Here is a 15,508-nt window from a genome sequence, read left to right as displayed (position 1 = left end):
CAGAGAGATAGAGAGAACAAGCAGGCAGAGAGGCAGGCAGTGGGAGAGGGAGAAGCAGGCTCCCCGCCGAGCAGGGAGCCCGATGCGGGGCTCGATCCCAGGACCCTGGGATCATGACCCGAGCCGAAGGCAGACGCTTAACGACTGAGCCACCCAGGCGCCCCTAGTGAGTTGATTTTTACTTGTAAGCAATTGCAGTCAAATGGAGGAGATGTATCAGTAAATAGAGGATTATTATAAAGTATCCCAAGTACTGTGTAAAGATAAGCTTTGAGTACTATGGAAGCACAAGGGAAGCACAGGTGACCCACTAGGTGTGTACAAGAGGGGTGGGTCAGAATAACTTTCTGGGATGAGCCTGCACTGAATCCTGAAGGACAAGAGGGAATTGGCTAGGTGAAGAAGGGAGAGAAGTGTTATCCAGGCAGAGGAAGCAGCGGGTGTGGGGGTCCAGAGGTGAGAGGGTGGTGCTTGCTTGAATTTGGAGGGCTAGAGGGAATTCATAATAAAGAATTCATCATGGCGGGGGTGTTGGGATGGGGTTGGAAGGTGAGAGACGTGAGTCGGGCTGTGGAAGTGAGCCGAAGAGAGGTCTAAGTGATCTTTACGCTCATGCTAAGGGTGTTGTCCTTCACCCTGTGGGCTGTGGGAGCTACTGAAGTAGCATGAGCAAGCAAGCAAGGGAATTCTCTCTCTCAGCCATCACTGGGGCTCTGCTCCCTCTCCTGCAGTGGGATCATGTGGCTCCCGTGGTTCTTAACCCCCTGACTCCCAGACTTAGCATCTCTCAGCTGCTCCCTGCCTGGTGCCCTAAGGTGGGGAAGCCTCCAGGGGGGACTCCTGACCCCCCGCCCCGGAGCACCAGCTTTACTCTGGTTAGGTGCCCTTCTCTTCCTCTCCATTCTCCCTTTGGGACAGCCGAGCATGACCCTCCTTAATGTGCTATGAACATGATGTTGGCCCCTTTTTTCTGGGATAGGAGTGGGGACACATCTGTTAGGTGGGCTTTTGTGTCTTACTTTTTAAAAAGAACTTCCTCTGATAAGGTGATATGGTGAGTTATGATACTCTATTTGCAGTTTTGGCTCCTGGGTTTTTTCTGTGTGGTTTTTAAACACTGAGAATATTGTTACGTAAATACGCATCATTTACTTGTAGATAAAATGAAATAAGCAACTCTCTGTATAAAAGTTTTTCTGTGTTTTGGATGGATTCTGGAGGTGGAATTTTTGAGTCAAAGCCTTGACTTTTATTATCATCATTGTTATTACCAGGCCACTCTCTGTTATCACTGTACTACAGACTTAGCGGCTTTAAACAATACCCATCTATTAGCTCATAGTTCTGTGGGTCAGAAGTCCAGGCATTGCTCAGCTCATTTCTGTGTTTAGAGTCTTCTAAGCTGAAATCCAGGTGTCAGTTGTTTGGGTTGTCATCTGGAGGCTCAGTTGCCTAAGGAAGAATCTACTAAGAGGCTCATTCAGGTTGTTGGCAGAATTCAGTTCCTGGGGGTTATAGGACTGAGGCCCGTCCCTGTTTTCTTTTTCTTTCTTCCTTTCCCTCCCTCCCCTCCTTTCTTTCTTTTTTTTTTAAAAGATTTTATTTATTTATTTGACAGAGAGAGACACAGTGAGAGAGGGAACACAAGCAGGGGGAGTGGGAGAGGGAGAAGCAGGCTTCCCGCGGAGCAGGGAGCCCGATGCGGGACTCGATCCCAGGACCCTGGGATGATGACCTGAGCCGAAGGCAGATGCTTAATGACTGAGCCACCCAGGCGCCCCTCTTTCATTTTTTTAAGTAAGCTGTACTCCCAACATGGGGCTTGAACTCATGACTCCCAAGATCAAGAGTCACATGCTCTACCAACTAACTGAGTCAGAGCCAGGCGCCCCTTTTTAAAAAAAATTTTTATTTATTTAAAATAGGATTGATGTCTTTTATTTTATTACTTTTAAATTTATTTATTTATTTTTTTAGTAATCTCTACACTCAGCATGGGGCTCAAACTCATGACCCCAAGATCAAGAGTTGCATGCTCTTTCCACTGAGCCAGATGAGTGCCCCATCCCTTTTCTCTTTCTTTCTTTCCTTCTTTCTTTTCTTTCTTTTTTCTTTCTTTCTTTCTTTTTCTTTCTTTCTTTCTTTCTTTTTTAATTTATTTGACAGAGGTAGCAAGAGAAGGAACACAAGGAGAGGAGTGGCAGAGGGAGAAGCAGGCTTCCCTCTGAGCAGGGAGCCCGATGCGGGGCTGGATCCCAGGAGCCTGGGATCATGACCTGAGCCGAAGGCAGACGCTTAACGACTGAGCCACCCAGGCGCCCCTCTTTTTTTTTTTTTTTTAAGATTTATTTTATTTGTTTATTTGAGGGAGGGAAAGAGAGCACCCAAGAGCGGGGGTGGGGGGTTGGGGGGGAGGGCAGAGGCACACTCAGCATGGATCCCACAACTGTGAGATCTTGACTTGAGCTGAAATCAAGAGTCAGACACCTGACTGACTGAGCCACTCAGGTGCCCCTAGGTCCCTGTTTTCTTGCTGGTTGTAATTTAGGGGTCATTTTCAGGGCCTTGCTGTGCGGTCCCACTTTCTCCACAGCTAGCAAATCTTCCTCACGTTAAATGCCTCACCCTTAGAATCTCTGACTGCCTCTTTCTCTGACCTCTAGACCTAGATTTAAAGGGCTGATGGGATTGGGCTTCTCTGTCTCCCCACAACCCTCAAGAACTTTTCATCATCTCAAACAGAAACTCTGGGGGCGCCTAGGTGGCTCAGTCGTTAAGCGTCTGCCTTTGGCTCAGGTCATGATCCTGGGGTCCTGGGATTGAGTCCTGCATCTGGCTCTCTGCTGCTTCTCCCTCTCCCCCCTGCTGCCCTCCCTGCTTGTGCTCTCTCTCTTTCTGTCAAATAAATAAAATCTTTAAAAAAAAAATTCAAACAGAAACTCTGTACTCATTAAACGGTAACTCCCCATTCCCCACTCCCTGCCTCCTCTATTCTTTCTGGTTTTATGAATTTACCTGAGATACCTCATGTAAGTGGAATCATGCAATATTTATTCTTTTGTGCCTGGCTTGTTTCACTTAGCGTAATATTTGCAAGGTTCATCCATACCATAGTATGTAGGCCATTGTATGTGTATACCATGTTTTGTTTAGCCATTCACCTGCTCATGGCCATTTGGGTTGTTTCAGGACTCTATATCTTAAGGTCAACTGATTTGGGTCCTTAATCACGTCTGCTAAATCCCAGAATATTGGAGCCGTCTTCTGATGCTGTCTACCACACACCCTCTAGAAAGATTGTACTACCTCTAGTTGGAGGTACCATCTTGCCTTCTTTCATACCTTTGTCTCTAAATTGTTCAGAAGAGTGTGGAAATTGCATCTCATTCACTGCCTGCCTTTCCAGCTGTGTTTTTCTCTGCTCACGACTCTAGTGGGATGAAGGATGCATAACAATCACTTTTTAGCCTCCAGTGAGAGCGCTCTGGCTTCTCGTCCCCGATATTACCTGTGACATATTTCTGAGGATGTATGAGAGTGTGCAGTAATGTCTTGAGAATGCAGCAGGATTTGGACTTGTCCAAATAAGAGAATTTAGGGCTATAGCTGCCATGATTAAAGTCAGCCTCATGCTTCAGCTGAATGCAGATTCTTTTGATTCAGTCTGGTCTTTTGGGAATTGGACATTGGATCCTGAAAAGATGGTGCTCCCTAGGAACCGGGAGACCTGGGAAATGGAAATCATTAGAATGTGCTAGAAATCTCAGATTAAATGGGAGCTGAGCATCTCAATAACAAGACTATGACCATAGATTCAGCACGGGTGGTGTTTGAATATTACCACTTGCCATTTGGCTTGGAGGAGGAGCCATGGCCTTTGGAAGGGCATAGGGGTGGGGTGGGGTGGCGTGGTGTGTGTGTGCATGTGTGATGTCCTAGGTTAAGTTTTGCTTGGAAGGGGCTCGTTAGCTCTGAGGTAGTTAGATTCCCTAAGGGTCTTAGATTATGTCTTCTCAATTTAGAATATGCCAGCTTGCTTGTGGGTAATCCTGGTATCGGGGAACAGATAGCAACCACCCTATTGTGGCAGGTGAGTGTGAGATTGGGTGAGGATTAGAAGGGGGTAAAAGCGTCCCCTGTAAGCAACGGATCCTGCCTGCCAGCTGGGGACTTAGCTGGGCCATAGGAAGAGGAAGACCCTGAGGTGACTACCTGCGTGTCTTCTCCAACCTAAGCTGGCTTCGCGGGCAAAACTGAACGTGTGTTCTCTCTCTCAGGCAACTGCAATGTCTGTGGACCGTCTTGGGCAGCATGCTGTGCTTTCCGGGTAAGTGAGCTTGCAGCATTCCCCTGCTGCGATTTCTGGGAAGAAACTGCAAATAAGGAGGTTTCTGGGAAGTTGGAAAATACTCTTTCTCTTTAAGGATTGTGGTCATAGGGCTTTGTTCTGCTCTCCTAGTGACCTCGGGGGGTACTTATAGGGATTGTTTGCCATTTATTTTTGTCTCTGCCCTAACATGTAAGCAGTAAAATTCCTTTGAAATTTTAGTGACTGGTACTTTGGTCTTAGAATTGCAGTTTTCTGTGTATTGCCCAGACTCTGTAGGTCTGCTGTGGTCTTACAGGTAGTTACCAGGATTGAGGGCATCTGGGTCCTAGTTTGGCATTGCCATTTACTGTGAGTCCCGGGACACTTATCCACTCGGCCTCCCTGGACTTCGGTTTTCTTGTGAAGGAATTTGATTTCGTTATGAAGAAATCAAGCTACATAATTTCTGTGGTGTCTTCTGGCCCAGCATTTTTAAGATTCTGGCAACTAAGCGCCATCCCAGCATTTGCTCATCACTCCGCCACGGTACCAGTGTGCTGCCACTTAATGGCCAGAATCTCCCCTCGCCTTTCATATTCACGACCTCTCTGAGTTTGCTGTATTTTCATTAACTTAGTTGTTTATGAACCCATTTATCAGTTTTTTTTTTAACTAATCTCTCCACCCAACATGGGGCTCGAACTCACAACCCGGAGATCAAGAGTCACATGCTCTACTAACTGAGCCAGCCAGGCGCCCCCGAACCCACTTATAAATTAATGAATTATCTTCTATTTCATTGTTTTATTTTGAAATAATATTTTAATTTACCTTAAATGGAGCAGACATTTAAATAATTAAAAAGGCTATGCAGTGAGAAGTAAGTTTTCCTCCTTCCTTTTGACCCTCTCCCCAGAGACAGTTACCATTACCATTTTCTTATGTCATACTGGATGCACAGATAAGGAGCAATTGGTATGTCTCTTTACTGCTGCCTCTGCACTCAGTTAGGAAAAAAAAACAGCTTTATTGAGATAAAATTCACAGATCATGCAGTTTACCCATTTAAAGTGTGCAAGTCAGTGGTTTTGGGGATATATTATTCATTAACTACTCAGTTTTTAAACCTGGTTTTTTATTATTATATATATATATTTTAAAGATTTTTATTTATTTATTTGACAGAGAGAGAGAGAGAACAAGTAGGCAGAGAGGCAGGCAGAGGGAAAGGGAGAAGCAGGCTCCCTGCTCGCTGAGCAGGGAGCCCGATGCGGGGCTCGATCCCAGGACCCTGGGATCATGACCTGAGCCAAAGGCAGACGCTTAACCAACTGAGCCACCCAGGCGCCCCTAAACCTGGTTTTTTAAAATCAAGGAAATACATATATATAATTGAAAAAGTCAGTATAGCATTACAAGGATTATATTGTCAGACAGCAGAATCCTACCTTACCTTTTCCTTACCTCTGATCCCACTCACTAGAAACAACTAATTGAGACTCTTTTAGCTTTTTCTTTGGGGTTGCCTCCATTGTTCCAAATAGTACACATATACTCGGTATCTTGATTTATCCATCATAGATATAACAAATTGACTTCTTTTTTTTTTAAGATTTTATTTATTTATTTGACAGAGAGAGACACAGCGAGAGAGGGAACACAAGCAGGGGGAGTGGGAGAGGGAGAAGCAGGCTTCCCGCTGAGCAGGGAGCCTGATGTGGGGCTCGATCCCAGGACCCTGGGATGATGACCTGAGCCGAAGGCAGATGCTTAACAACTGAGCCACCTAGGTGCCCCATAACAAATTGACTTCTTAAAATAGATGAGGATTTAGCACTTTTATTTTCCTCTGTGTGTCCCTTACATGACCTCCCCCCTCCTTCCAATTTAGTTATATAACAGTTTTTGGGCTGAATCAGTATTTGGGGTTCTTTTCTCAGAGTAATTTTGAAAGGTCCTATACCATTCTGATTCTGGACTTTGTATGTGACCTATTTTTTGTCTTTGGAAGCTTTCAAATGCTATCTTTGTCTCTAGTGTTACTTTTACCTCCAGGTATGTGAAATTTTTACTGTGATTGCCTTGGTGTATGTCTTTTTTTCATTCATTGTGCTGGGCACTTGGAGAGCCCCTCTTTTTTATGCATCATTCCTTGTTTTATCTAAACAGAAACGTAATATATACTTGGCATCATGTCGTCATATTAACAACCATAAAATACAGAGGTGCTAAGGGATAACTGTGTCTCAAATGTTAGACTTTTCTGCATTCACTGATGTGGCTATTGTTATTTGTAGCATCCTAGGAGGGAATGGGATCACTTCACTGGAAGTCAGGCAAGCATTCCTGTTTTGGTGTGCTCTTAGATACATATATATCCATCTTATTTTTCAACATAATCTTAAAGGTTCACCATTTCATATTCTTACATTGAACCTGAAAATATATAAAGTATGTACTTAAGTGAACTGCTCAAGTAAATTTACAAATCTATACGCCCATGCGATCCCCATTCAGATTAAGATCCAGAGTAATTTTTAGCACTGTTGGAAGGCCCTTTCATTCTGGAAGTCTGTGTCTTCCAGTTTGGAGAAGTTTTCCTGCACTGCGTCTTTGGTAATTTCCGCCCCTCTACTTCCTGCTCTCATTCTTTCTGGAGCTGCTCCTAGTCCGATTTGGATATCCTATGTGAATTTTCTTTTGGTCCTTTTTGTTTCACATTCTGGGAGTTTCCTTCAGCTTTAACTTCCCACTCTTCGATCAGATTTCTTTATTTCGGTTATGCTTTTCATTTCCAGGAGCTCTCTCTTGTTCTCTGTTCTTTACCTTGTCTTCTTTTACCTCTCTGACAATGTTCATTCTAGGTTTCTTCTTTCCTCTGCACTACTTATTTCCTTTTTTTCTTTCGATCATGTTGGTGCCTGTCTTTCATGTTTCCTCTGGTGACTGATACTCACTGGCTTTCTGTTACTGTCAAAGAGTGATCAGTTTACATGTGTGACGGTGGGGTTCATTGGAGGGAGATGAGGTGGGAACCCGACCCCTTTTTTTGGTGGGCGCCCAGATGTTGTTATCTCCTGGGTTCTGTGTTGTTAACTTGTTTGCTTTTGTTTTTTTCTTGGGCTGGTCATTTTCCCCTGAGAAGAATCCTCTTGTCACTTGTCGTTGTCTCAAGACAAAAGCTCAGTGTTGTGAGTACTGAGTAGAGCAGAGGCTGGGAGGCCTCACACCCCACCTCAGTGCCCTGTTTTAAGTACAGCTCCTCATCCTCACACGCTGCTGTGCCTGTTGTCCCAGGCCTGGGGCTCCCCTCAAGTAGTTTCTCTAAAGCATGTCCTCCCCTCCAGCCGGGTGAAGGAGAGGTGGTCACCTGGCTCTCTGGGGTGTGCATAAACCACTCTCCTTAGTGCTCTTTCAAACCATGCTTGTTCTGTTCTGCGTTTGGTTCTGCAGCCTCTCTGTTCCCCTTGCCCGTAGGCCGAAGCCTCCAGCTCCTGGGCTCGCTTGGGTTCTGCAGCATGAATCAGCTTCCCTCTCATTCACGTCCCCTTTGCAGGCACGTGGGTGTTTGCTTTCTTTCCATCAGTTACCATTTGTCCTTGTGCTTTTCACTTCCTCTCTGTCTTTGTCTTTGGGGGTTTCTGTGTTTTATGTTTTTACTCTTACTTTCGTGGGTCTTCATGGAGGAATGAAGATACACATGTATGTTCGATCAGATGTGTTTATCCTGAAGTGCTTGCTTTCTGTGGCTCTCCCTTTGCTCTGTCATGCCTCTGACCTTCCCTCTTGACTTGCGCCCCACATGGATAGCTCTCTGCCTTTTTTCCTGTTGTTGATGCTAATGGAAAGATGCTATCCTCCCTGCTACAGGATCAGGTGATTCCTTCAGAGGGGGTCAGAGATTCTAGATCTTTGTTCTGCACCAGAAGTTCCGGAAGTTCTGTGAATTTGGGTCTTGCCTGTGTTTTCCTGCTTCCCCCCTAAGCCTCTCTTGTCGGGTTTCTGCTGAGTTTGACGTGCCATTTTAACTTGCATTTCCTATCTCCTCTGAGCAGGGATGATTAATCTTTTTCTTCATCACTGAGCCCACCTATCCTCAGTGATACCCAGGAGCTTGGCGTGTTCTCTAACGACAACTACTGGCTGCTGAGATGTCGATTCACACACCAAGGATTTTTCACTTAAAGCAAAGGGAAGATAGGTGAACGTAGGACACTCCTGTTTTCAGAGCCTTTATATTGATTGGCACCTTAAACATTATCAGCACTTAATATGTTATATTCACTATTACTTTATTGGTTACTATTTCCTTCCCAACAGACTTAATTTAGTTGCTTTCACCAGGTCGGCAACTTGCAAGAGAATTTGAGATTTTCTCCTGGATAGTTGACCAAGAGATGAGTGATGTGTGTAGCGCACGTTTACTGAATGCAGAGCACTGTGCCTGGTGAGGAGAGACCTGCAGAGATTGGAGACACGGTCCCTACTCCACCCAGTTGGCTCGGGACCGAAGCCTTACCATCAGTAGTTGTACTACAGAGATAAATGCTACCCTCACAAAGCAAACCGCGTAGTGGGAGTAGTGCGGACTCAGGGACCAACCCTAGTGGGGCGATTGGGAAACACCAGACAGGCTTGGCGCTGAGTCCAGTGGGCAGATGTCAGACTTCCAAGGATCCAGGGGGAAGGCCATGTCTGAAGACAGGCTTGCACAGGGATGTGGCTCCCTCTTGTCTGTCGTATGCCTTTCCGAGTAGATGAACGTCATACACATCTGGGGTTTTTTTGAGCACTGTTTGCAAACCATATGTAATTCCAAATGTACTTTTCCAAATGTCTTAATGCTAATGCTGTTACATCGTTATAATGTTGATGTTGTTTTCCTAGCCGCCGGTTCTTATACATCGTTAATCTAGATGCCCCTTTCGAAGGTCACCGAAAGATCTCTCGCCAGAGCAAATGGGACATTGGAGCTGTGCAGTGGAACCCTCATGACAGCTTCGCACACTATTTTGCAGCTTCGGTGAGCTCATTTAAGCAGTACAGGAAAAGGCTTTTAAAAGTGTGAGCTGGGGCCGGTAGGTCTATGTTCTATGTAGAAAAGAGAATGTAACCATCACTTCTCAGGCAGAGAAGAAGTATGGATGGTTCTAGAAGCAAGATTGAGGCAAATTACTGACATATATATACACATGCGTGCATGTGTGTGTTTCTAGATGTGATGAGCAGATTTGCTGGCACCCGTGGTGTTGGATCTTGTGTTTCTGTGGCTCCAGATTTTGAAAGGGAAATGAGTAGATGCCTCCATTTCTGTGTGTGATAAGAACCTGTTTTCACTGGCAGGAAGGTAACTGGCCAGTGACTGTGATGTTCATTGCTTTCAGAGGGATCAGAGGACTCCACACACCCTTCCACTCAAAGGAAGGGATTCTGTCTTGATTGGGATTCATTAGATCAGCTAACCCCCTGAGATTTTATGTTCCTGTTTATATGTGAATTTTTCCAGGGAAAAGATGCATACGTTTTATTAGGTTTTCCAAGGGATTCATGACTGAAAAAGGATCTGGGCTAGATCATCTCTGGGATCTTTCGCCAGATTCTCTATTAGCATCCTATTCTCCTAGAACAATTAGAAATCTACGCCTTTGGCTCCTTTTGCACTGGGCCGGGAGGACGGTATTTAAAAGAACCCATCTTATCATCCAGGAGATGCTACCATTCACGGCGCTGTCTGGGTCTGTTCTTACCAGAAATGACAGTCTGAGAGAGGAAAGCGTCTGAGGAAAAAGAAAGAAGAGCAACGCTGTCAGCTTCAGAAGGAACAAAAAGCTGCTCTTCCCTGTCATTTCCAAAATAGAATCTGACTGTCTGACTCTCACCATAGACGTCTGAGGTGGAGCTGGTTTAGGGGACTGTTCCGAAGGAGAAGGGAGGGCCAGTCTCCTGCTTTTCCATTCCCAACCCTTTTCCTGTATGTTAGGAACAATGCTCTTTTTGTTGGCTTATACCTCTAGGACTTTCTCTCCCTCTCACCCTCAGCCCCTGATCATTTGACATTTGGTCCCGGGGTCCTCAACCTTGGCACTAGTGACATCTTAGGCCAGATAATTCTTTGTGGCAGGGGCTGTCCTGTGCATTGTGAGAGATCACGCAGCATCCCTGGCCTCTGTCTCCAAGTCCCCGTCTCCTCCTTGCCCTCCCCATATTCATGACAACCAAAGATGCCTCTAGACGTTGTTAAATGTCCCTGGGAAGCAAAATCGCCCCTGATTAGAAACCGCTGCTTCAGGCTGACCAGTCAGTACTTGGCCCGAGTGGATTAACACTACATTTGTTTATAAGTGGTGAGATAACCCTTTTTTTTTGGACAATTGTTTTCTTTTTTTTTCTTTTCTTTTTTCTTTTTATTTTTTTGACATTCATTTTAAAATGGACAATTTAATGTCACTTACTACATTCACGATGTAGTACAACCATGCCCCTCTCTAGTTCCCAAACACTTCCATCACTCCAAATTAAAACCCCTTATCATTCAGCAGTTTCTCCAAATTCTCCCTCCCCACAGCCCCTGGCAACCACCAGTCTGTGCTCTGTCTCTGTGGATTTATCTGTTCTGGATATTTCCTATAATTGGAACCATACAATACATGCCTTTTGTCTCTGCCTTCTTTATCTCCGTTGTAGCATGAATCAGTGCTTTACTCCTTTTTATGGCCGAATACTCTTCCGTTGTACGGCCGTAACACATTTTGTTTAACGGTTCATTCACTGGTGGACATTTTGGGCTGGCTGTTGTGAATAAGGCAGAAATGAACATGTGTGTACATGTACTTCTTTGAGTACTTGTTTTCACTTCTTTTGGGTATATACTTAGGAGTGAAATTGCAGGGTCATATGCTAAGTCTGTGTTTCTCTTTTTGAGGAACGATCAGACTGTTTTCTACAGTAGCTGAACAGTTTTATAGTCCTTCCAGCAATGGACGAAGGTTCCGGTTTCTCTACATCCTCATCAGAATTGTTGTTTTCTGTTTTTTTTTTCTTTAATTTTTATTTTTAAAAATATTTTACTTATTTATTTGAGAGAGAGAGGGTGTGCAAGAGAGCACAAGCAAGGGGGAGGAGCAGAGGGAGAGGGAGAAACAGACTCCCTGCTGAGCAGGGAGACACAGGGGCCGATCCCAGGACTCCGAGATCACAACCCGAACCCAAGGCAGACGCTCAACTGAGCCACCCAGGCACCCCTTTTTTCTTTAATTTTTAAATTACAGCCATCCTAGTGAGTATAAAATGGTGTCTCACTATGGTTTTGATTCGCATTTCTCTAGTGACTAATGATGTTGAGCATCTTTTCATGTGCCCATTGGCCACTTGTAGACCTTTTTTAGAGAAATGTCTATTCAAGTCCATTGCTCATTTTGGAATTGGGTTGTATGTCTTTTTGCTGCCGAGTTGTCAGAGTTCTTTATATATTCTTGATACTAGACTTTTGTCAGAGATACGATTTTTTTTAAAGGTTTTATTTATTTATTTTAGACAGGGAGAGGAGCAGGGGGAGAGGGACAATCAAACTCCCTGCTGAGCACAGAGCCCAACGCAGGTTTGGAATTGGAAACTGACATTTCTGGTAATATATAGATATTAATGTACTTGCATCTTATGTATCAGTTCAGAAATTATTCGATACCTTTTAGTAATTAGACAGTTATCGTTTTTATTCACTTTTGGTGTTTTTCATAAGCTCATGATATTTAAATATTTTGCTGGCTTGTTGTTTCTTTTAGTGAAATGCAGTTTTTTTCTTTCCTCCTTTCCCTATTGTAGTGTGGTTTCTTCTGGCTGGTTTTTCCTGTGTCTTTTTACTTAAGCCTTTAAGAAATTTAGTATAGGCATATTTCAAGGAATCTTGTATAATTTTGCCTCCTAGGACACCCCTTTGGTGTTAGTTCTGTTTTCTTTCTTGTGCATATGTGTTTTTAAAGTGTGGTAGAAGGACTCCAGGCATTTGATAGGTGGGAAAGGTGCGCTAAAAACATCTAGTGTGACAGCAGCTGGAGAGATGGGTGTGTGACCTTCCGCATTGGGAGGTGGTCCTTCTGTCGGCCAGGGGACATCTCCATAACCCATCACTCACGTGCTCAGTAGTGGGTCTGTAGCTTCAGTGTAGCTGTCTGTACCTGTTCAGGGTGGGTTCACTTTGGTTTTTTGTGTTTTTTTTTTAAGATTTTATTTATTTATTTGACAGCGAGCGAGCGAGAGCAGGAACACAAGCGGGGAGTGGGAGAGGGAGAAGCAGGCTTCCCACGGAGCAGGGAGCCCGATGCGGGGCTCGATCCCAGGACCCTGGGATCATGACCTGAGCCAAAGGCAGACGCTTAACGACTGAGCCCCGCAGGCGCCCCAGGGTGGGTTCACTTTGAAGACAGCACTAACCTTTAAGGACCTGGGTACTGAGCTGAGGTTGGCTCAGATGCTAAGCGTACTCACGTCTGATGGCTTGGTAAGGAAGTCAGTGTGTAGGATCTCTGCCATGCACGTTGGTTTCTCCATGGCTTCCTCTTCTCAGCCCTAGGCAGATTGCAGTGAGAGCATGTGTTCTCATGTGCTCCTGGCTGCCTTCTTTCCCTTGTTTCTTTTCAGAGTAACCAGCGGGTCGACCTTTATAAGTGGAAAGATGGCAGCGGGGAAGTTGGCACAACCTTACAAGGCCACACTCGGGTCATCAGGTAGGCACCAGCTCTCCCCAGCTCCTGACCTGTCTCACTTTGTCAGCGTCCCGTGGGAACTGAAATGAAGACACCATCCTCCTTCCATGGCTTGACCCTCTGTGTTGCATTGGCCGCGGGTGGCTGCGGGTCCTTTGCGTTCATGGTAGTGATGGCCCTCACAACGAAGAGCAACCAGGATTTAGGAACCAGCATTCGTGTAACCGCTAACCCTGATCCCAGGAGACACTCAGACAGGTACAGCCCAGTCTGGAGTGAAGGATTAGAGCCGATCTTTGCTGTAGGAGGGAGACACAGTTCTGCCAGCAGAATCGCTTCGCTCACAGTCGGCCCAGGAGTACCGACGGTGGGATGCAGCCCTTTGCTCTTTCTCCGGCAGCTGTGGGGCACCACACAGAGCTCCTGCAGCAGAGTCCGTTATCCAGCTGCACGGTCGCCTCCTGCCTGTGGCCTTGGCCTCTGGAGTGTCCCTTGATCCATCCTGTCCTTAGGTCACTATTTCTGGCTGGGGAATACTCCTCCTGGGAAGTAGCAAGCAGGGAATGCAGGAGTAGGGACGCTGACCCAGGAAGTGCTGGGAAAGGCTAGACCCCCTGCCTGTGTTAATTGCACAGGAACCGCCTTTCTAGGAGGGAGGACCTGGGTAGGGAGGACTTGCCCGTCTTGAAAGCTACATGGCAATGTGGCAGGTTGCCACTGCTTTAAGAGATGTTGGTTTTACTCAAGGTACCTGTGGTTGAATCTGATTTAGAGAATGATAAGTCAAAAATTACTTCGTGTTTTTGCTCTGTGTGTGTGTGTGTGTGTGTGTGTGTTTGAAGTTAAATCTTCCATTTCTTTTTTGGGAGCAGGTGACAGTATAGCTGGTGATGACAGGGGGAAGGACCTGAAAGTTTCCTTTGAAGCTCAGTTAAGTCTTGTTCATTTCCAAAGAAGTTTGGAGATTGCTGCCCTAAGTCATGTTAAGGAGTCCCATGAATGGTGACTTCTCTGAAGCCACAAGAAACTAAATCTGCTGGTGCTTTGGAACTGGACTCTGAACTCTGAATTTTTTCTCTTCGTTGTTGTTCTGTTTATTTCTTGTGTTCCCAGCGACTTGGACTGGGCCGTGTTTGAGCCAGATCTCCTGGTTACCAGCTCCGTGGACACCTACATCTACATTTGGGATATCAAGTAAGAACAATTAAAGGCCAAACCGCCAGGTTGTGGGATGATCTAGGACCTTTGTTTTAGAGATCAGGGGTCTTAGTGTGGTTTCCCTGGATGCAGACTCTGAGTTGAGGATACATGGCAAGCACATTGTTTAGGAGGTGACAGAAATGCTGGTGGGGGATGGAGAAGAGAGACAGGACTGGGAAGGCTACAGGTAGGGGGCGTGTTACCCACTGTAGGTACCACTGTGAACAGGTGGCGCTTACTCCTACTGGGGACTGCTAGGTGCTAGTGCAGAACTCCCTCCTCAGAGGTGTCCCACCCTCGAGGGCTAAGGAAGTGGGGGTGCCATCCCCTGTCAGTCATTGGTTGAAGCCTGCCCCCTGGGGCCTCCCTTCCCGGGCACCTTAGGCCCGTCACAGAAGTGTGCAAAGCAGGCCTCAGCAAGCAGGGGAATCCCTCTGGCAGAGAAACAGAGGTGCTGGCGTTTGGAAGTCAGGCGGAAGTTTAACTGAAGTGACAGGTGACAGTGGGGGGGGTTGATGGGTACAGACACACACAGCTACAGCAGGCAGTGAGTGCTCTAAGGCCCATCTGCTTTGCTCTTGGTGAGGCTTCCATCCCCCGCCTGTAAGCGCCACTGAGAGCCACCTCTCAGGGTTACTCCTCCTGGAAGTGACGAGCGAAGGAGCACCCGGCCCAGGGCCTGGCCTGTCGTAAGTTCTTAATGAACATCTGTTCCCTTCTCCCTTCGTAGAGCAAAGTTCCCTTTGCCGTAACAATTTGAGGGGACTAACCAGGGGGTATAGTCCGTAGAGTCCCCCAGATGGGACCCCCTCTCCTCAGCAGACTGCTCTGCTCCCGAATGGCAGTGGCTCTGGGATGGTTTACTCAGAGGTGGGCAGACCAGGGAAAGGGAGACCGCGAGTCAGGGTGTGCGCGGCTGACTTCACCTGCATCCCGCTCGCGTTAGTGCCTCGGTGGTGATTCGTCTCACGGCAGCGCCGAGCGGGGAAGGGGCACAAAATCCGGGGGAGATGGAACGGGGCTGCTCTTAAAAAAGCAAAACCCCAGGGGGACGACTGGGTGGCTCAGTTGGTTAAGAGTCTGCCGCTTCTCCCTCTGCCTGCCGCTCCCCCTGCTTGTGTTCTCTCTCTCTCTCTGACAAATAAATAAATAAAATCTTTAAAACAAACAAACAACAAAAAAACAACCCCCACAAAACTCCAGGGAGCTACGAGGCTAGGTTACAGTATTCCTCATTGATGTGAAATAATTGTTTTCATAATTTAAGGATTAAGGGACACTGAACGGATGATTCCTT

The 15,508-nt window shown here is 46.1% G+C and overlaps 1 protein-coding gene across 6 annotated transcripts in view; it reads left to right on the top strand.

Annotated features, from left to right (window-relative positions):
• The window catches only part of WDR59 (WD repeat domain 59), a 92,313-nt gene that overhangs the window by 22,027 nt on the left and 54,778 nt on the right, over positions 1 to 15,508 (top strand). For 3 of the 6 annotated variants that reach the window (XM_032424554.1, XM_032424551.1, XM_032424553.1), the window contains exons 2-5: positions 4,278 to 4,327; positions 9,197 to 9,332; positions 12,947 to 13,032; positions 14,125 to 14,205. In XM_032424554.1, the coding sequence (XP_032280445.1) occupies positions 4,287 to 4,327; positions 9,197 to 9,332; positions 12,947 to 13,032; positions 14,125 to 14,205 (344 nt within the window). In that variant the 5' untranslated portion in view covers positions 4,278 to 4,286. The other 3 variants (XM_032424552.1, XM_032424555.1, XM_032424556.1) reach the window with 2 other exon arrangements.

The sequence above is a fragment of the Phoca vitulina genome, unplaced genomic scaffold (assembly GCF_004348235.1).
Source record: "Phoca vitulina isolate PV1807 unplaced genomic scaffold, GSC_HSeal_1.0 scaffold30, whole genome shotgun sequence".
Lineage (NCBI taxonomy): Eukaryota > Metazoa > Chordata > Mammalia > Carnivora > Phocidae > Phoca > Phoca vitulina.
The sequence above is the reverse complement of the archived record's forward strand: the minus strand, read 5'-3'. Positions and strand labels throughout refer to the sequence as shown.